Source organism: Carcharhinus amblyrhynchos, chromosome 2 (assembly GCF_965287045.1).
Source record: "Carcharhinus amblyrhynchos chromosome 2, sCarAmb.v2.hapA, whole genome shotgun sequence".
In the NCBI taxonomy this organism is placed as follows: Eukaryota; Metazoa; Chordata; class Chondrichthyes; order Carcharhiniformes; family Carcharhinidae; genus Carcharhinus; species Carcharhinus amblyrhynchos.
The window spans coordinates 103,690,928-103,712,282 of NC_137325.1; the positions used below are offsets into that span (position 1 = coordinate 103,690,928).

Below are 21,355 nucleotides of genomic sequence, written 5' to 3' on the forward strand. Positions count from 1 at the left end.
AATTGAGTCTGTGCCTGCGAGCAATAACTCGAGGATGGGCTGAACATTGGCAAAGTCATGTTCACGCTGTACCAGTGCCAGGCAATGGCCATCTCTAACAAGACAGAATCAACCATCTTCCCTTGATATTCAACTGCATTGCCATTGTTGAATCCCCCCAACAACCACCTCCTGGGGTTACCGTTGATCAGAAATGAACTGGGGCAGTAATAAATATACAAGAGGCAGTTGTACAATGGCACACTGGTTAGCACTGCTAGCTCCCAGGGCCAGGGATCGGGGTTCGATTCCCGGCTTGGGTCACCTTTCGTGCGGAGTCTGCACACTCACCACATCTGCATGGGTTTCCTCCCACAGCCCGAAAGACGTGCTAGTTAGATGCATTGGCCATGCTAAATTCTTCCTCAGCGTACCCGAACAGGAGCCAGAGTGTAGTGACTAGAGGATTTTCACAGTAACTTCATTGCAGTGTTAAACCTACTTGTGACACTATTAAATAAGCTTTAATAAACTTAATCTTGTCCAAGACCTACTCAGCTGCTTCTTTAATGACTATCCCTCCTTTCATAAGATCAGAAGTGGAGATGTTCCCTGATAACTGCACATTATTCAGTTCCATTCATGGCACCTCAGATACTGAAGCAGTCTGGGCCCTTATGCAGCAATTCAGGTAAAGGCTGAGAGATGGCAAGTCATGGTCACGCCACACATGTACCAGGCAATGACCATCTCTAACAAGAGAGAATTGACCCTTGATATTCAACAGTATTGCCATTGCTGAATCCTCCCAACAACCATCTCCTGGGGGTTACCACTGATCAGAAATGAAGTGGACAAACCATATAAATACTGTGGCTGCAACAGCAGGTCAGAGGCTGGGAGTTCAACATCAAGTAACTCACTCCCTGACTCCCCAAAGCCTGCCCACCATCTACAAGTCAGGGACGTAGTGGAATACTTCCCTTTTGCCTGGATGAGTGCGGCGCCAACAACACTCAAAGTTCAACATCATCCAGGACAAAGCAGCCCACCTTAACCCGTACCTCATCCTCCACCTTAAAAATGTTCTCCCTCCGTCACCAATGCACAGTGGCAGCAGTGTGCACCATCTACAAGATGCAGTGTAGCAACTCACCAAGGCTCCTGTGATAAAACCATATAGATCTTTGATCTCTACCACCTAGAAGGACAAGGGCTGTAGATGCATGGGGCACCACCACTGCAAGACACCCTCCATAACATGCAACATCCTGACATGCAACTATATTGCCATTTAGTTATCATTGCTGGGTCAAAATCTTGGAACTGCCTTCCCAACAATGTGGGCATACCTACATCAGATGTCTGTGGCAGGACAACATTTTCAAAGGCACTTAGGAATGGGCAATAAATGCTGGCTTGTCAATAACTTTCACATCCCATGAAAAATAAGAAACAATACACGTTACCTCCGTGACTCACCACTTCAGCTTCTGTTCCCATTCTCACTCTCACTTGAACCTCTTACCATGTTCCCACCACTCCCAAAATAAGCCTCAAGAACAGTCTCCCATTTTGTTGTCAATGCACTTGACTGCGTGCAAGTCCAACACTCAGCCCTATAGCTTTTAGAGCAGGAAGAGATGGTGACGTTGAGGTGGATTGGTTCATATCACAGGAGAATGACAGTTCTGTTCATGTCTCAAAAGAACAGGAGCTAAGTAGGCACATTTGGACAATTGATCAGGACACAATCTTGGCAAAGTCTGTGCAAGAAGTGTTTTCTCTTCTTGGGATTGATAGACCTCATTGTCAGCATGGACTGTCTAGGGCAGTGGATAGAGGAGAGCCGGTGGATGTGGTCTTTCTGGATTTTCAGAAGGCGTTTGACAAGGTACCTCACAAGAGGTTATTGCAGAAGGTCAGGGGACATGGAGTTGGGGGTAGGGTGTTAGCGTGGATAGAGGATTGGTTGTCAAATAGGAGACAGAGAGTGGGGGTCAATGGGTGCTATTCGGATTGGCGGTTGGCGACTAGTGGGGTGCCCCAGGGGTCGGTGCTGGGGCCTCAGCTATTTACCATTTATATAGATGATCTGGAGGAGGGAACCGAGTGCAGGGTGTCGAAATTTGCTGATGACACCAAGATTGGGGGAAAGGCAAATTGTGCGGAGGGTGTGGAGAGTCTGCAGAAGGATCTAGATAGGCTGGGCGAATGGGCCAGGAAATGGCAAATGGAATTTAATGTTGGCAAGTGTGAGGTGGTCCACTTTGGTAGGAAGAATGGTAGGAAGGACTATTACTTACGGGGCGAAAAACTGCAGCAGGCGACGGTGCAGAGGGACCTCGGGGTCCTTGTGCATGAGTCGCAAAAACCCAGCTTGCAGGTGCAGCAGGTGGTCAGGAAGGCGAATGGGATGCTGGCCTTCATAGCGAGGGGGATTGAATATAAAAGTAGGGAGGTCTTGCTGCAGCTGTATAGGGCATTGGTGAGGCCGCAGCTGGAGTACTGTGTGCAGTTTTGGGCGCCGCACCTGCGCAAGGATATTTTGGCCCTGGAGGGAGCGCAAAGGAGGTTTACTAGGCTGATACCGGAGTTGAGGGGATTGAGCTATGAGGAGAGGCTGAATAAACTAGGCTTGTACTCGTTAGAGTTTAGAAGAATGAGGGGAGATCTCATTGAGACGTATAAGATGATGAATGGGATGGATAGGATAGAGGTGGAGAGACTCTTCCCGCTCAAAAAAGACAGTAGGACTAGGGGGCACAGCCTCAAGATAAGGGGGAGGCGGTTTAGAACGGAGTTGAGGAGGAACTTCTTCACTCAAAGGGTGGTGAATCTCTGGAATTCTCTGCCCGTTGAAGTGGTGGAGGCTGCCTCGCTAAATATTTTTAAGAAGCGGGTTGATGGGTTCTTGATAAGAGAGGGGATTAAGGGTTATGGAGAGAGGGCGGGAAAGTGGAACTGAGCCACGACAGATCAGCCATGATCTTATTGAATGGCGGGGCAGGCTCGAAGGGCTAGATGGCCTACTCCTGCTCCTATTTCTTTTGTTCTTATGTTTCTTATAACAGATCTATTACTTTTTTCAGGGTTTTCCCCCTTTCCTGTTCTTGACTGCCCACAGGTATCTATTCTTGGTCCCATGAGCTTCCTCATTTACATGCATTCCCTTGGCAATCAATCAAAAACATGGGTCAGGTACCACAAGTCTTGATAGCACACACACCTCTACCCTCCATCACCTCTCTCAACCTCTATGTTGCCAGATATTTTGGCTGACATTCAAACATGGATTTACTGCAAGTTCCTCCAGTTAAACACCAGAAATACAAAGTCTCCAGTGCCCACCATAAATTCCACAACCTTAATACTAGTTCCATTCCTCTGTCCCAGCACTAGCTCAGTTCACAATGCCAATGTCTGATTTAACCATAAGATGAACTTCTGACCCAACACACTCTCCATCAGAAAGGCTGCCTACTTCAACTTCTTCGATATCAACAGCCTCTGTCCCTCTCTCAGCCCATCGATTGGTGCAGCCCTCATCATGCCAGTCACCTGCTAACCTGACCACGCAATGCCCTTCTGCTAGCCTCCCATATTCTAACCTCCATAAGCTTCACTGCTTCCAAATCTTTGCTATCAACATCCAATCCCCGACCAAGTCTTACTCCATTATCACCCGCTGCCCATTGCCTCCACTTTATAACGCTCATCTTTGTTTGCGTACCTCCCGAAAGCTTCACCCCTTGCACTCTTTTCACCCTGCAACGTTCCTCCAATTCCAATCACTTGGACTGCCTACTTCTTTTGCCTCACTGTTAACAGAAGACACGTCTTCAGCTGTCTCAGTCTTGCCCTCCTAAATTCCCTCCTTAAAACTTCCCAAATCTTCACTAAGACCGTTCAGAAATCCCTGCTCGGGCCAAGCTTTTAGCCATCTCTCCTCATATCGCTCTCTTGCTCGGCAAATGTTTTTGCTGAATTATGCCTTCATGAAGTACCTTGACAGCCTATTTATTTGTTAAAGGTACTCAATAATAAAGTTTTTATCATTTTACTCCTGGACATCAATCAGGCTTTATGAAGTAGGTTATAGCCCATTAAACCCCTGTCACAGTTTATTCTCTCCGCTCTCTGCATTTCAGTTTTGTAGAAGGCAATACAATGGAAATAGCTTCCCTTTACAGGTACTTGCTGGTGTGCTGTGAACTTCCACCGTTTTAACCTAGTAATTAAGCTTGTACAATGCATGCCATTAAACATTTAATAGGCTTGGAAAAAAAATGGCCAGCTATTCACAGTGTGGATTTAAAAATAAAACCTTTACTACATTTTAGATTGTGCTGTAAATTCCAATGAGATTACCTGTTTTCAAATGTGGTAAAGAGTGAACTCCAGGCCAGGTTTCTTCTGTTGGAGTGCCCAAAACCTGCAATTAAATGAGAGCGTTTAATTCATCTATCATTACATTGTTTGCACTTCATAACATTGGTCAATGGCATGTACTGTACTTGCGTGCAAAGGTATTTAATTTCTAGCAAAGCTGTAATTAGTTTTTCCATAGACTAATTACCACACTGAGCAAGAACACCAATGTTCATGGAACTGAGAGACAAGCTGGGTAACATTAAAGAGAACAGTCAGAATGGAGGGCGGAAGGGCAAGGGATGGAAGGGGCAAAACGGAACCGGGGTGAAGGAAGAAGGGCGGGGGGGGAAAACGGGGCTTGGATCAGAATGGAGGGTGGGGGCATGGGGCCAGGCTCAGATGGGAGGGGGAGAACACAGGGCCTGGGGGGTAGGGGGGGGAGGTTTGGCGAATGCAGGGCCAGGGTCACAGGGGATGGGGGAATGCAGGAGCCAGGAGCGGAGGTGGGGGGGCGGGGGGGCGGGGAGACACGGGGCCATGAGAAGGGAGAGGGGGACATGGGGCCAACACGGTGCCACGGTCAGAGGAGGGTGGGAATGCGGGGACAGTGTCGGGGAGGGGAAAACTCAGGACCAGGGTGGGGGAGAACGTGGGGACCAGGTCGGGGGGGCATGGGGGAACACGGGGCCTTGTTTTAGTTTTAGCCTGATTCACCAAGTGAAAACTCCAATCGCCAACTTCATTTTTTTTTTAAGTTAGTCAATTATCTCCAGGAAAGGTTTGCTCAGTAGAAAATTAAGGGTTAAATCAGAGTGAGGACCTCTCTGGGTGGCTCTTGTGCAGAAATTGGTCCAAAAAGAGAGACAGGAAAATCAAATTGTTCACATTGACATTCCTGAAACATTCACTCGTTTCTTTCTCCATAGAACTTTTCACTATTCATTGATTTTTTGCTTCAAAGCACTAGATAAAGAAAAGCTGTGGTTCACTTGCCCCTTGAGTAACAAAGGTTCTGGGTTCAAGTCCCACTCCAGGGCTTCAGCACAAACATCAAGGCTGACACTCCAGCGCAGTGTTGAGAGAGTACTGCAGTGTTGGAGGTGCAGTCTTCCAGATGAGGTGTTAAAACCAGAGGCCCTATCTACCTGCTCAGGTGGATGTGAAAGATCCCATGATACTACTTCAAAGAAGAGCTAGATTTTTGATTAACAAGGGGGCAAAAGGTCATCAGGGGCAGTCAAGAACGTGAGGTTGAGCTCATAGTCAGATCGGCCATTGTCTTATTGAATGGTGGAGCAGGCTTGTGGGGCCGAGCGGCCTACACCTGCTCCTACGTATATTTGTATTTAAGAGCATGTCCCTGTCACCCCTGGCCTAGATCTATCCCTCAACCTGTTAATTATCTGGTCATTATCACATTGTGTTTTGTGGAAGTTCGCTTATGTTGACAACACTTCAAAAGTACTTCATTAGCTGTATATCAATTTGAGGTGTCCAGTGGTCATTATTTTTTTCCAAAAAGAAATAAGGGTGGAACAAAATATGAAGTGGTGTTGGCAATAAATTAAGATGGCCAACCAAAACCAAAGCAAGATGACGACAGATTACACACAGGTAGAAGCTTTAGTAAACGTTAAACATGATCATACAGGAGGGGCATTACGCGTATCAACCTGCGTAGGACCAATACAAAATTGAGCGTTGCTCTTTTCACCTGGTTACTCGATATTTGCTTTTTAAATTGTGAATAGCCTCTATCGCAAGGAAAAGACTGGCCGAACGTGATTTCACGTGCTGAGTGGTTTATTCATCCATAGAGGGAGCCACTGTATTGAAGTCCCAAACATAACATTCTGTCACTTACCATTCCTACATTGCCAACCACCTTCATACAGGAAAAGATATAGCTATTCTGCAAGGTGAACCTTCAGGTACACTAGAATATCAATATCACCCAGGAGCAGAAATAAGGAATGTGCAAAATATAAACCTGTCCAATTTGCAGCCTTCTACCTCTCACAATGGGAGCTTTATTATGTCTGTTTCCTTCAGAATTTATTGTCCTGCTCAAATCTGTTTTTCATTTTTCCTGCCCAAGCAGTTTTTCTTTTTTTTTTAATTCCCATTTCGTATGTATTTCATCTTTGCGCAAGACGAAATGTCAGAGAGAAAATGAAGGCACAGTAAAGATGGAGCATGTACCCAGCAAGATTGCATTATTTGAAAAATGAAGACAAGTTGATCTCATTCGGCAGTGCGTTGGGGTTGTTGAGATTTAATGCATTCTTCATGTCTCAAGGCTGGAAAACAATTGGAGTAGGGATGAGGTGAGACTTGGAAAGGAGGAGGCAGAATAAGACAAGAGCAATCTGAGGCAGAGCAAAAGCAGGCAGGGAAATAGAGACGGCAAGGAGTGGGTGAAAACGAGAGAGGGGGAAATGCTGAAAGAAAGCTTGAATGGAATTCCCATGAATAAAAATGGAATGGAATAAAATAAATTAAGTTTAAGCTTATAGTTTATTTACTAGTGTCACAATTAGGCTTACATTAACACTGCAGTGAATTTACTAGTCACCACCCTCCGGCAGCTGTTCACGTACACTGAGGGAGAATTTAGCATGACCGAAACACACAGACACGAGGAGTACGTGCAGAATTTGTACAGATTCCCTAAGCCGGGAATCGAACTTAGGTCCCTAGCGCTATGAGACAGCAGTGCTAACCAATGTGCCACGGTGCCACCCAATTAAATGAGGAGGAGAAATGCTTCATTAAGTCAAAGCAGTTTCACAATGGATGGACAGAAACAGCACCAAATAAATCTCTGAGAAAGATGGCAATGATCAGGATAAACGAGGTAAAATATCCGGGGAAGCTAAATAAGTAAGTGTGTGGGATTAAGAATCTAAACACAGCATCAACATTAATGTAAAATAAAACAATAAAACTGAAGTATCAGCTTAAACAGAAGAGCATTTGGAGTGAGATTAGGCAGAGGTAGCAGCAACAACCAGCTTTTCCCTCTGCTGCTATCAGAGCAGCAGTTGGCGACGTACTGAGAGGTCAGAGAGGCAGGAAGGCAAACAACTGAGTTGGCAGCTAAATAGATAGCCAACGGCAGATAAAACGGTAGAGAGGTCGAAGCGATTAAGTAACGATAACACAGCAGCTGAATTATTGCCCTTAAACAGACAGAACAAGCATGGAACAAGTGGCAAGAGCCAAATTTCCACTAGTTGAGGAAACCAGGATGGGGGCGAACAATGGAACCAGGAGTTTCTGTGGCAATGAGGTGAGGCCTGCCTTATAAGAAGGGAAATTGTTCCCTGGGAAATGTACAGGTGCAGTGCCACCCTCTGGCAGATGTTTAGTGCTACAACCAGGAATGACAAAGGTGTCGAGGGTTCACGTTGGATGATCCATGACAATAAAGGATTATAATGTTGCATTCATAGCAGCACCGATAGGCATAATCCCAAGACACTCGAGACCACATACCCTAACAGTAAAGCATAGCTTCATTGATTCTGAGGAAACCACTTGCTTCTCATACACTTAATTAAAAATAAAAATGGATAGATGGTGCCAATTCATTTCCTGAAACTATATTACACATTCTATATACTGAAACTGACAGGGCTGGCAAAAAAACTCCAATTTTAACCTCAATGTTGCTGCCAGCGTTTGAAGGCAATGAAAACAATCATTATTCGTTACCAGCCATGTGGGAAGCATGATGGCACAGTGGTTAGCACTGCAGTTTCTCACACGCCAGGGACCTGGGTTCGATTCCCAGCTTGGGTCACTGTCTGTATGAAGTTTGCACATTCTCCCCATGTCTGCGAGGAGTTCCTCTGGTTTCCTCCCACAGTCCGAAAGATGTGCTGGTTAGGTGCATTGACCCAAACAGGCGCTGGCCAGAGTGTGGCGACAAGGGGAATTTCACAGTAACTTCATTGCAGTATTGGTGTGAGCCTACTTGCGACTGATAGATAAACTTTTTACTTTAGCCTGTGCAATTTCTGTCCGGTAGGTTTTATTCTGGTATACCGAATGGTTGTTATAACATATCTAACAAGAGCAGTGAAAGTGTGTGTTAGACTGCTGTCTTTTTGACCCTCAAAAGCTGGAAGTAAGCCACACTGCATGCACACAGGTCATAAAGAATTTCGCTCCTGCCTCTCCAGCCAGCTTCCTGCTGTTCCAGCCAATATATCGCGATCTTTCAAACTGCTGAAACATGCCTGTGGATGAAGGCTCTGTAATCAAATCCAGCACCAACCCACCCAGTCTGGCACTCTCCTTTCTCACGCTCAACATTAAAATAGTTACCGCATGACAGGAAATTAAAAAGGTGCAATCTAATAAATTAAATGTTCAGGGTACCCAGTGAGAACAGTAGTTTTAAGTTTATTTATTTCACAAGTAGACTTACATTAACGCTGCAATGAAGTTACTATGAAAATCCCCCAGTAGCAACACTCCAGTGCCTGTCTGGGTACACCAAGAGAATTTTGCACGGTCAATGCACCTAACCAGCACGTCTTTCAGACTGTGGGAGGAAGAATAAAGGAAAGTACAGCACAGGAACAGGCTCTTCACACTTCCAGGCCTGTGTCGATCATGATGTCCTAACTAAACAAAAAACCTTCTGCCCTTACTCGGTGCATAATCCCCTATACCCTCCCTATTCATGTACCCATCCAGATGCCTCTTAAATATTTCTAATGTGCCTGCTTCCACAATCTCTTCTGGCAGTGTGTTCTAGGCACTCAACACTTGCTGCGTGAAAAACCTCTCCCGCACATCTTTACATTCCCTCCCCACCTTGAACCTGTGTCCCCTAGTAATTGACACTTCCACCATGGGATTGTCTTTTTTCTCATCCACAAGGTGCAACTGTTACTTGTCTTATTTGATACTGGAGCCAATAACCTGGGAGTATGTGTTCCCAATGAGAGTTTTGGATCAGTCCATTAGAAAGCTCTGCTTTTATTGTTGTCAGACCTTCCAGGATTCCTTCCAGAAGTTCCCCCGATTTAAAATAAAATTCTCCAGACACTTAGGCCGTGAGGGCAATGAGGTCACTTAATGCAAACAGACACCTCGACTCTGGGTAGGGGTGTATCTTTAGCTGGCCAATCATCCTCTTTTCAGAAGGGGTTTGATAGAAAAGACAGTGTTAGCAGTTAATAAACATACAATTCCAAAAGGCACTGTACTCAAAAGGGGCCACCTGCCCTCTGTTTCATTTCAGTGACGTGAGGTAGAGGGAAAACATTTGGTTTGGCTGTTCCCTCCAACTTTTTTCTGCGAGTTCTCACCACCACCTTGGATTCTAGGTGGAACCAACTTGAACTCTTTCAATGCTTGGGAAATCTTTCATCCAGTGTACCAGCTGTTATGTATCCATCAGGCTGGGGGTGGGGGGACAAGGAAGGTACTAGACTCCCCCCTTCCCCTCCGTCAGGTCGCCCCATTTGGAATGGGTGGAAGCTGAGGGGGCCTCTGGAAACGGAAGGGGAAGACCTTCAACTTGCAGGTGTGTGTTGGTAAGTTTATGCAAATTCAGTGTGTCAGAGTTGAAATTACTGGGTTCAAGCCCCACACTGGCACTGAACTGATCATTGCTTAGTTATTTTTTAAACATTGCCACAAAGATCCCTGCCCTGACAGTAGAGATTAGCTTTGTGGCTCTTCCCTGCACTGTTTCCATTGTACTTCAGTGACCAGAATTGATTGCATCATTCAGAACCCAGTCTGATTAAGAGCACAATATAAATTCAATATGACAGCCCCAGAACTTGTACTCTATTGACTTCACAATGTAGCCCAGTGTTTGATTTGCTTCAGCGACCCTGGCTGTCAGTTAGTAACATGGTTAATGTTGAGTAAAATATCACTCCCAGATCCTTTTGAGCCTGGCCCTAGGCCAATCTACACCATTCATTAAGTAGGCCTTACATTTTTCCTTACAATCCTGCACTAATCAGATATGAATTTTGTCCAAAATAATTCCACCCATTCCAGGCTAACTAGACAGAACTTCTCAGAAGTTTTGAAAGCGTCCTCACCAGAGCAGGAAATGAAATGGAACAAACATCTTCCTGTTAGTGATATTCTACAATGAATGATCACTATTTACCTGTTAGCAGAGTCAGAAATGTTACTCGCTGTGATGAACAAGGACAATATCATTATTGCCGTATATTTGCCCTGTAAGTTGTGCGTCAGGCAAGAAATATTTTCAACTGAACTTGCAAACCAACTGACACATTTACTATATTTAAAGCTTAGCTGTAAAATCAAGGTCAAATTAAAAGCATACTTGTAACATGGGCCAAGATTGGCTTTGGTTAAACTTGGCTGGAGAGCCATGGGTGCTAAATGGGCTCTCTCTGCAGCTTGCTGGTTGGAGGGAGCAGCAAATTGACCACTTCCTATGCTGCGTCAGTTGATACAGGGCTGCAGTGTTGGACGTGCCAGTAGTGGGCTGGAATTTCCCTGTGGGCCAAGGAGAAGCAGCAGGCCCAGAAAAAAAAATAGCTTTAAACATTTCCAAAAATACCTTTTTGTCAGTGGGTTCTGGCGTACTCCTTTTAAGGGCTGATGGCTGGCAGCTCAACGCTTACCATTTCTAGGCTCAGTCTGAACAAACCAAACTTTGTGTACCTGATGTTCACATTGCAGATCAGTCAAACGCCACAACACGCTCATTTGCACATCTAAGCGGCCCAAAGGATCTGGGAATGATATTTTACTCAACATTAACCATGTTATTAACTGACAGCCAGGGTTGCTGAAGCAAATCAAACACTGGGCTACATTGTGAAGTCAATAGAGTACAAGTTCTGGGGCTGTCATATTGAATTTATATTGTGCTCTTAATCAGACTGGGTTCTGAATGATGCAATCAATTCTGGTCGCTTAGTCAGGCCAGCACACAGGATAACCCATAGCTAAGGCCTCCACTGCAGTTCAGTTGGGTCAGATTGCCATCTGACATGGAGAACTAATACCCAATTTATGCTGGGGTAAATGAGCGACGCCCTGCTCAAAATCACTGCAAGAACGTACAAGTTGTAAATTTAAAATAATGCAGAATTCAACCAAGTCCTAATGTATGTGGGTTAGGTTGCTTGGCCATGATAATTTTCTTTTCATATTTGGGATGTGGGTGTGGGCCAGCATTTATTGGCCATCCCTGAGGGCATTTAAGAGTCAGTCTGCTGTGTATCTGGACTCACATGGAGACCAGACTAGATAAGGACAGAAGATTTCCTTACCTAAAGGACATTAATGAACCAGATGGGTTGTTACATCAATCGAAAATGACTTCATGGTTATCATTAGACTTTTAGTTCCAGATTTTTAATGAATTCAAATTTCACCATCTGCCATGGTGCGATTTAAACCTGGGTCCCCAGAGCATTACCCTGGGTCTCTGGATTCCAGTGACAATACCATGACACCTCTGCCTCCCCAGGTTGCCTCAATGTCAGGGAGATTAGGAGTAAATATGTGGGTTTATGGGGATAGGACAGAACTTGGGTGGCGTTGTTGTCAGTGCAGCCTTGATGGGCCAAATGACCTCCTTTAGCATTGCAGATTCTAAGAAGCATTTAGATTTTAAGGTGCTTCAAGATGGCGCTGATGTGTGGTGATGTCTGGAGAGCTATCCCCAGCATACCCTCTATTTCTATCTTTTATTCTCGCTCTACACTTTTAAAACAATACTCTAACTCTTACAAACTCTGTAACAATGCTCTATACTAATCTCTTACAGATTAGGCAATATTAAGTTGACCTTTCTCTGCACCCTAGCTGTGACTGTACCACTGCGTTCTGCACCCTCTCCTTTCCTTCTCCCCTATGTACTCTATGAATGGTATGCTTTTCTGTATAGTGTGTATGAAACAATACTTTTTACTGTATCCCAATATGTAGCAATAATAAATCAAATCAAAATCAAAGCTTTTCCAATTCTATATATTTGAAATCACTGTGCATAGGCAATATGAACATTTCACAATTGCAGAGGAGAAAATAGTTAGAATTTTGACATTCTAAACCTGGAGGCCAAAGCAATGCTCACCAAAATTCCACAGCAAGAAATGCAGTCAAACAGGATAGAAGAGTGAAGGTTACCTCAATCAATGAGACTGGGTACACCCTATAAATTCACTAAAAATTTCTAACAAAGCATAAAGTTGCTCCTTCCATTAAGCTCCATTAATTATAGGAAGTGGCTGTGAGTGAACAAATTAGTTCTTGAGGGAAGCTAAGACTGCCAAGATGAAAGATGGTCAATCACTTTTGGCTACATTATGATGTGTTGCAATATATTACATTTTTGTGAGATAACTTTCATTGATCACATTGAATTAAACAAGAACCAGATGTAGACTTTCAATTTGTTATGGCCGAAACAGACATTCTTAAAGTCTGAGGGTGGTACTGCAAAAAAAAAGTGAGTTTTTCAAATTAGAACCGACTGAACTCCAAATCAGACTGCTCGGTAGCAGGCGATGAGCACACTGTCTTGTAAGACATGCACCCAATGCAGAAATGCTACAATAAAGCAAGGATGCCATTCCCATAATGAGATAAGTAGCTAGAACTGCACAGTTGAGTTGTATGGGTCAGAGTGCTCCCTAGGTTCAAACTTTTCTGTGGACAATTAATTTGTATCAGTCATATAATAATTTGAACTCAGTGGCCTTTGAAAGAGAAATTAAAGAGTTAAAGTTTAAAGTTTATTTATTAATGTCGCAATAGGCTTACATTAACACTGCAATGAAGTTACTGTGAAAATCCCCTAGTTGCTGCACTCTGGCACCTGTTTGGGTACGCTGGGGAGAATTTAGCATGGTCAATGCACCTAACCAGCACATCTTTCAGAGTTAGCTCAGGTTTCCAATCCAATGACCATCCAGCAACTTTTAGTGGACATGTACCTCTATGGATATGATGCGCAGAAAAATGTGAGATAGAAATAGGTGGAAAAACTTGACAAACAGAAAGGGATAGGCAATGTGGATTATCAAAAAAGATGGGAGAAATGCTCAAGTGAGTCAAGCTGACACAAAACACAAAATGCTGGAACGTCTCAGCAGGTATGATGATGTCAGTAGCGTGGAGGGGGAATAGAGCTCACATTGAGAGTCTGAATCATCCTTCCTCAGGGCTGAAGACAATAGAATATAGGATGATATTTATAGTGTTAGGGTGGGGGAGGGGATTGACAAAGATATCATAGACAAAAAGACAAAGGGAATATAGATGATGGTAATCATGGCTTAGAATGGTGCTGATAGCAGCCTTCAAGAAATCAGAATTTGTACATGACAGAACAAAGATGAGCAGAGTATCAAAGGACAACCTGAGACATGTAACAAATGTCCCTAGTGGATTGGGGGTGGGGGAGAGAGAATGGAAGGCGAGATTTTAAAAAAGGTGGCAAAATGAAACAATGGGGGGGACATGAAAATAAACATACATACATACATACAAGACAAAATGAAATAGAAGGAAATGGGATGAAGGTGGAGGAGAGAATTCACGCTCTGAAGTTGTTGAACTCAATGTTCAGTCCAGAAGTGCCCAAACAGAAGATGAGGTGCTGTTCCTCCAGTTTGCATTGGGTTCACTAGAACATTGCAAAAGGCCAAGGACGGACATGTGAGCAGGAGAGCAGGGTGGTGTGTTGAAATGGCAAGCAACAGGAAGACCTGGATCCTGCTTGCGGACAAACTGAAGGTGTTCAGCAAAATGGTCATCTGGTCTACATTTGATCTCTTCAATGTAGAGTGGACAGCATTGGGAGCAGCAACTGCAATAGACCAGATTGAAGGAGGTGTAAGTGGAAACACTGCTCCACCTAAAGAGATGTTTAGAACCTGGAATGGTGAGCAGGGAAGTGGTAAAGGGGCAAGTGTTCCACCTTCTTCGATTGCATGGGCAGGTGCTGAGGCATTGGGTGTGATGGAGTGGCGGCCCAGGATGTCCTGGAGAGAATGGCCCCTGCAGAATTATGACAGGAAGAGCGAGGGAAAGATTTGATTGGTGGTGGCATCATGCTGGAGTTGGTGGAAATGGTGGAAAATGATGCTTTGAATGAGAACACTGGTGGGAAGAAGAGTGAGGACAAGGGAGACCCTCCCCTGGTTCTGGGAGGGAAGGGGTGAAGTATGAGCAATGACGTGGGAAATGGGTCAGACACGTTTGAGAGCCCCGTCAACCACAGTGGATGGAAAACCACGATTAAGACAGACATAACAGCAGAACAATTTTGGAAAGTGGTGTCTTTGGAGCAGAATTCCAAAAATCAAGTTGACACGTCAGCAGTAATTCCGTTTATTCTTGTTTTATTCGAATAATTACAGAATTACTCCTTTGCCAGCCCCTGCTGCCATTTATGAATTTCTCCAATTCTACTCATGCTGTTGCACTGAAATTAAACCACAGTGAATGTAATTTCAGCTATCTAAAATCAAGTGGTTTTGAATCCCTCAGAGAGCATATTTTCAGTTTTAAAACTCCAATATTTCAACCTCCCAAAAGTATCCAATTGTGGTGATTTTATAACATCGACAGCAAGTTTCTAACAAAACTAGTTTAATTTAGTTTTGCTTCATTAGTTCAAAGTTATAGTCTGAAATATGAGTGTAAACTAGCTAGTAATATGGAAGACGACAAAGATTTTTTTTCAAATGGAAGTTAAGAGAGGCAAAACTAGACATTGGGAAATGAGGCTGGAGAAGTAATAATAGGAAACAAAGCAATGGCAGAGAAACTAAATAGTTACTTTGCATCAGTCTTCACGGTGGAAGACACCAGTGGGATACAGAGCTCCAAGAGAATCAGGAGGCACAGGTGAGTGTAGTGGCCATCACTAAGGAGAAGGTTCTGGGGAAACTGAAAGGTCTGAAGGTGGATAAATCACCTGGACTGGATGGACTACACCTCAGGGTTCTAAAATAGATAGCTGAGGGAATTGTGGAGGCATTGGTGGTGATCTTTCAGCAATCACTGGAGGCAGGGAGTGTCCCAGAGGACTGTAAAGTAGCTAATATAACATCGCTGTTTAAGGGCGGGAGACAGCAGACAGGAAATTATAGGCCGGTTAGCCTGACTTCAGTTATTAGCAAGATTTGAAAGTCCATTATTAAAGATGAGATTGCGGAGTACTTGGAAGTGCATGATGAAACAAAACTGAGTCAGCACGACTTTGTCAAGGGGAAGTCATGTCTGACAAATCTGTTAGAATCCTTTCAGGAGGTAACAAAGAAGTTAGATAAATGAGAACCAGTGGACATGATTTATTTAGATTTCCAAAAGGCCTTTGAAAAGGTGCCACATAGTTAAGATCCCACAGTGTTAATAAGAAGATCCTGGCATGGATAGAGGATTGGCTGAGTGGCAGAAAGCAGAGGGTGGGGATAAAGGGGTCTTTTTCAGGATGACAGCTGGTGACTAGTGGTGTGCCTCAGGGATCAGTGCTGGGATCACAACTTTTCACAATATACATTAACGATTTGGAGAAAGGAACTGAAGGCACCGTTGTTAAGTTTGCAGATGATACAAAGATATGTAGAGGGACAGGTAGTATTGAGGAGGCAGGAGGGGTTGCAGAAAGACTTGGACAGGTAGGACAGTGGGCAAAGAAGTGGCAGGTGGAGTACAATGTGGAAAAGTGTGAGGTTATGCACTTTGGAAGCAGGAATGGAGGCATAGACTATTTTCCAAATGGGAAAATGCCTAGGAAATCAGAAACACAAAGGGACTTGGGAGTCCTTGTTCAAGATTCTCTTAAGATTAACATGCAGGTTCAGTCAGCAGTTAGGAAGGCAAGTGCAATGTTAGCATTCATGTCAAAAGGACTAGAATACAAGAGCAGGGATGTACTCCTGAGGCCGTACAAGGCTTTGGTCAGACCCCATTTGGAGTATTGTGCCCCATATCTAAGGATGGATGTGCTGGCCTTGGAAAGGGTCCAGAGGAGGTTCACAGGAATGATTCCTGGAATGAAGAGCTTGTCGTATGAGGAACAGTTGAGGACTCTGGGTCTGTACTCTGAGTTTACGAGGATGAGGGAGATCTTATTAAAACTTACAGGATACTGCGAGGCCTGAACAGACTGGATGTGGAGGGGATGTTTCCACTATTAGGAAAAACTAGAACCGGATGGGAAACCCTATTCCTGCGACGGGAAGAGTCAGGACTCACATTGTTCATTCTATGTTTGCAGGAAGTATTTTCCTTCACAAAGGTTGAAAACAAACCTGTTATTTCAGACCTCATTTTGTTGGTAGAAAATTGCATTTGAACCTAATGTGCTATCACACCATTCACCCTATTAATAGCGCAGAAAAAAAAAATCAACAATGCAATAGCATAGAGCATGCTGCAATACACTTGTAGGACATGGACCCATGCTTCGACATAGCAACAAATTCTCAATTTCAGGCAGGTCAAACTGCACGTCATAAAGAGCAAAGATCAGGACAATAGACATACTTCTGCAATTTGTGTGCTTTTTATTCATTGTTCCATGAAACTGAAAATAAGTGGCCTTTATTTTCTATATATTTCTTCAACTATGAGGTGCAATTGGTGGCTGTGTTTTTTGTTGGATAATAAAGGTTTTCTTAGCAGGATAAGGATGATTTAAGGTATTTAGCTATCTAGCGGAAGACAAAAAACACCAACATGTATGAATGTTAAACTGGGATGAGCAAATGAGAAATTCTTAGTTTTGATAAAGGGTCACCAGGACTTGAAACATCAGCTCTTTTCTCTCCTTACAGATGCTGCCAGACCTGCTGAGATTTTCCAGCATTTTCTCCATTGGTGAGAAATGATTAGCTTTGAAGTTGAGATTGGTGCTGTTCTAGGGCAATATCAAGAATATCTTTCATATTTTAATTTATATGTCCATTCATATTTTATTTAATTTCAGTGTAATACATGCAGGGCTACATAGAGCAAGTCCAGACAGCCAGGCCTCACCAGAGGAAAGGAGAGAGTTAATGCAGACAGCTAGAGGCTTGCTCTGCTGACAGATAACGATTAACGCATGCTATCAACTTCTGATGTGCAGGAGATCTTTCCGAATTATCACGACCATGGGAAAACTGGCATTAAGATACCTGGGCTCCATATAGTTTAGGGAGGGTATAATCTTCTGTAAAACATGATAATCAAGCCAGGGGGGTGGAGTGGGTAACGATTAATACATCATTGCAAACTGAATGGACAAATGCAACACTTTAACATTATAACTGGGTAAACGGGAATGTCCAGGATCTGATTAACAAAGTTGTACTAAACAATGCAGTCTGCCTAACGAGATAAGTTCAACTATCTTGTATCCCAACTTGAGGAATTAATATGCTAATGCAAACCTGTGTGACTCGAAAAAGTACAATACCCTGTACCCAATCTAACAGATTCAGAGAGGGCTCGCAGGCAACCTAAGATTTCAGGCCAGAGTCCAGCTTTCCCTCGTGCATGCGGAATAAAACCTTTTCTTGAAGTTCAACATGGTCTCCAAGACTCGACCCATTTTATTTCCCTCCTACAGTGCCATCATTGGAGTCATTGATTTTGCTGTGCAAATTATTTTGGTAGAGGAGAAAAGGTGGGGGGAAATGGACGTGGATTTATTCAGTGGGCACAGGTGGCTTTTTCTAATTTGTCCCTAGGATGTGGGCATTTATTGTCCATCCCAAATTGCCCTCGAGAAGGTGGTGGTGAGCAGTCTTCTTGAACCGCTGCGGTTCCAATGCGGTAGGTACACCCGCAGTGCTATTAGGGAGGGAATTCCAGGAGTTTGACCCAGCGCCAGCAAAGGAACAGTGATATATTTCCAAATCAGGATGGTGAGCGACTTGGAGGGAAGTTGAAGATGTTGGTGAAAGAGCTTTGGTGAGTTACCGCAGTGCATTGTGTAGATGGTGTACGCTGCTACCATTGGGCATTGGTGATGAAGGGGGTGAATGTTTATTGTGGTGATGGGGTCCTAATCAAGTGGACTGCTTTCTCCTGGATGTGTCAAGCTTCAAGTCTTTTTGGAGTTGTACTCATGCAGGCAAGTGGAGAGTACTTCATTACACTCTGACTTGTGCCTTGTAGATGGAGGACAGGCTTCAGGGTATCAATTGTGAGCTATTCGCCACAGAATTCCCAGTTTATGACCTGCTACTGTAGCCATTGGACAGAAGTCCCGCCTTTGTAAGCTGTCGGCTAATTTGAACCCCAGCCCTACCCAAGATTGAGGGTGAAGACTTTTTCTGTTTGGCATGCCGATCCAGCACCCACTAGCCTAAAATTTAAGGCTGCACAGGCTTCCCATTTGGGGCTTGCACACCCAGCAGTAAAACTACATCTGCGTCAAGGTAGACGGGATTGTGGAGGTAATCCCACCCATGCAATTTTACATTCTCCTGTACCTCTGGCCAGGGGGGAATGAATTCTGGCCTATGTGACACATTGCCATTAAAGTTTAATGGAGAAATACACATTGGAGTGCCACCCAACAACACCAGGAAATTGTTACAGGTATAACACCACCTCAACCGTCCTTTCTTATTACCATCCGGACACCTTCGTTTCTCTTCCCAAAGCCCCTTTGTTGTTCTCTTCCTATCTGCTCTTTAAGTATTTGTCTTCATGAGTGAAGGTGACCTTATTTAAATTAAGCCTGATATGGGTGCTGCATGGGCCTGCACATTCAGACACAGAAATCCCTTCAATTTCCAGGCCATCTTCTCTTCAACCAATCTCATCCTGGTCCCATGCAATTGAATTGGACCTCATACTTTTTCAGAGGTATTATTTCTCATTTTACTTGCATTGAATCAAACTCGAACTTTACCAAAAACAATTGCGTTACAGGAACCAAGGAAAACTCTTCCACTAATAAACATTTCAAAAATATTAGGCTGAAGACAATAAAAGTCAACCGTTCAAAAAGGAAATCACAATCTCATCAATATATCTGGCACTAATAACTTCCCCCAACCTTAAGCAGCATGATGCACCTCACAAGGCTTCTGAAGATTGATATCTCCCACTGAATACCTCATAATTCAATTCAGACAGTCAACAATTAAAGAAAAATGCTTCCAGAATCAACAAAACAAGATTTGCAAGAATCGATCTCCAAATGTACACACAAGACCCATTACATGGCCAGTGCTCCAAAACAAGAGTAGAGACATGTGTGTGTGCCTGAGATTGACCAACCCTGTGAATTCCTTCCGAATCCCTTTGGCCATTTCCCAATCCCTACCTCTTGTGCTGCATCCCTTAGACATTTACAGACACATTTTCAGCCACATGGTTTGCCCAAGTAGATCCACGAACTATACAAGAACGTGGCTGAGGGGGTGGGGGAGGGGGCGTTTTTACAATACACAGCAGTAAAGGCATGATTAAGAACAAGACAGTGGACAAGAGGGAAGTTGGAGGGCAGAGGGAGCGGGAAAAAAGATAAAAGTGCAGAATGAGACAATTCTTGGAGAAAAAAGCCAAACTTTATAGCGAGTGGACATGTGGTACCTTGAGCTTGCCTGCGAAAAAGGTAAATGAAAAGAAAACAGCTGACAAAAATGAAAGAGCGCAAGGAAAAAAGGAACAAATGTAAAGAAAGACAGAAAGAAATGACAAACACACGCAGATAATCAAAAGGGAGAGACAGGCAAATAGCAAAAGAGTAAAATGCAAACAAAGAGTGGAAAGCGAAGAGGAAAGACCAAGAGTCCTCTTACAGGAAGATAATTGTTTCTTTTTTAAAATGGTGGAATGCACAAATAGCTGGGGTACCAATTAGTATATTGTTACAAATAAGTGCCATAGAGGTTGACAGAATCGTTCCATCTTAGAGTCCTGATGGTATTCATAAACCTTTTAAGTGATGTGCTTCATGCTGTGAAGCCATCAGAACTGCCTGATTAAATTGCTGCCTTGAAGCACTGCTAGTCATCTTTCATAAAAATCTTTAGAAAAGAGATTTATAGGTGACTTAATTAAAGTTTTCCAGACCAAAAAAAATGACAAAGATGGTCGGAATAAAATTATGACTATGGCAAAGTGTTAACACCAGGGGATACAACTTAAAGATTTGAGCAAAACAGGAGAGTCAATAAAATCTCTCCTTTAGATCAGGTAATTGACTTATGGGACAAGTTACCAGGAAATGCCACTGAAATAAATATAACTGAACAAACGAACATGGCTTCAAGGGCCATAATGAAAAGACAGGTAAGTACTTGACATCAAAAATGATCAAATTATTGAGTTTCATAGATTTTCCAGTCTCTAACAGTCGACGGATAGATCTTTCACCTATGCCCACTTCCTGTCAACATTTCCCTTTATAAATTTCTATGTTCACTTCTGTGTGCACATGTTCTGCATTAATTCCAACATGTTTCCAGTGACTATGGTACAGTGTGATTGCAATACAACAACACACTGGACACAGGTACTCTCAAGTCACAGCGACACTGGACACAGGTACTCTCAAGTCACAGCGACACTGGACACAGGTACTCTCAAGTCACAGCGACACTGGACACAGGTACTCTCAAGTCACAGCGACACTGGACACAGGTACTCTCAAGTCACAGCGACACTGGACACAGGTACTCTCAAGTCACAGCGACACTGGACACAGGTACTCTCAAGTCACAGCGACACTGGACACAGGTACTCTCAAGTCACAGCGACACTGGACACAGGTACTCTCAAGTCACAGCGACACTGGACACAGGTACTCTCAAGTCACAGCGACACTGGACACAGGTACTCTCAAGTCACAGCGACACTGGACACAGGTACTCTCAAGTCACAGCGACACTGGACACAGGTACTCTCAAGTCACAGCGACACTGGACACAGGTACTCTCAAGTCACAGCGACACTGGACACAGTTACAAAAATCAACATGGGATTTTATAATAGAAGTTGACGGGAAGTACATACAGACTAAAATTGT

At 43.8% G+C, this 21,355-nt stretch overlaps 1 protein-coding gene across 5 annotated transcripts in view; it reads right to left on the reverse strand.

Moving 5' to 3' along the window:
* The window catches only part of cdk14 (cyclin dependent kinase 14), a 524,692-nt gene that overhangs the window by 200,743 nt on the left and 302,594 nt on the right, over window positions 1–21,355 (reverse strand). For all 5 annotated transcript variants that reach the window (XM_080210276.1, XM_080210285.1, XM_080210303.1 and 2 more), the window contains one exon: window positions 4,351–4,414. In XM_080210276.1, the coding sequence (XP_080066402.1) occupies window positions 4,351–4,414 (64 nt within the window). The remainder of the gene's footprint in view (window positions 1–4,350; window positions 4,415–21,355) is intronic.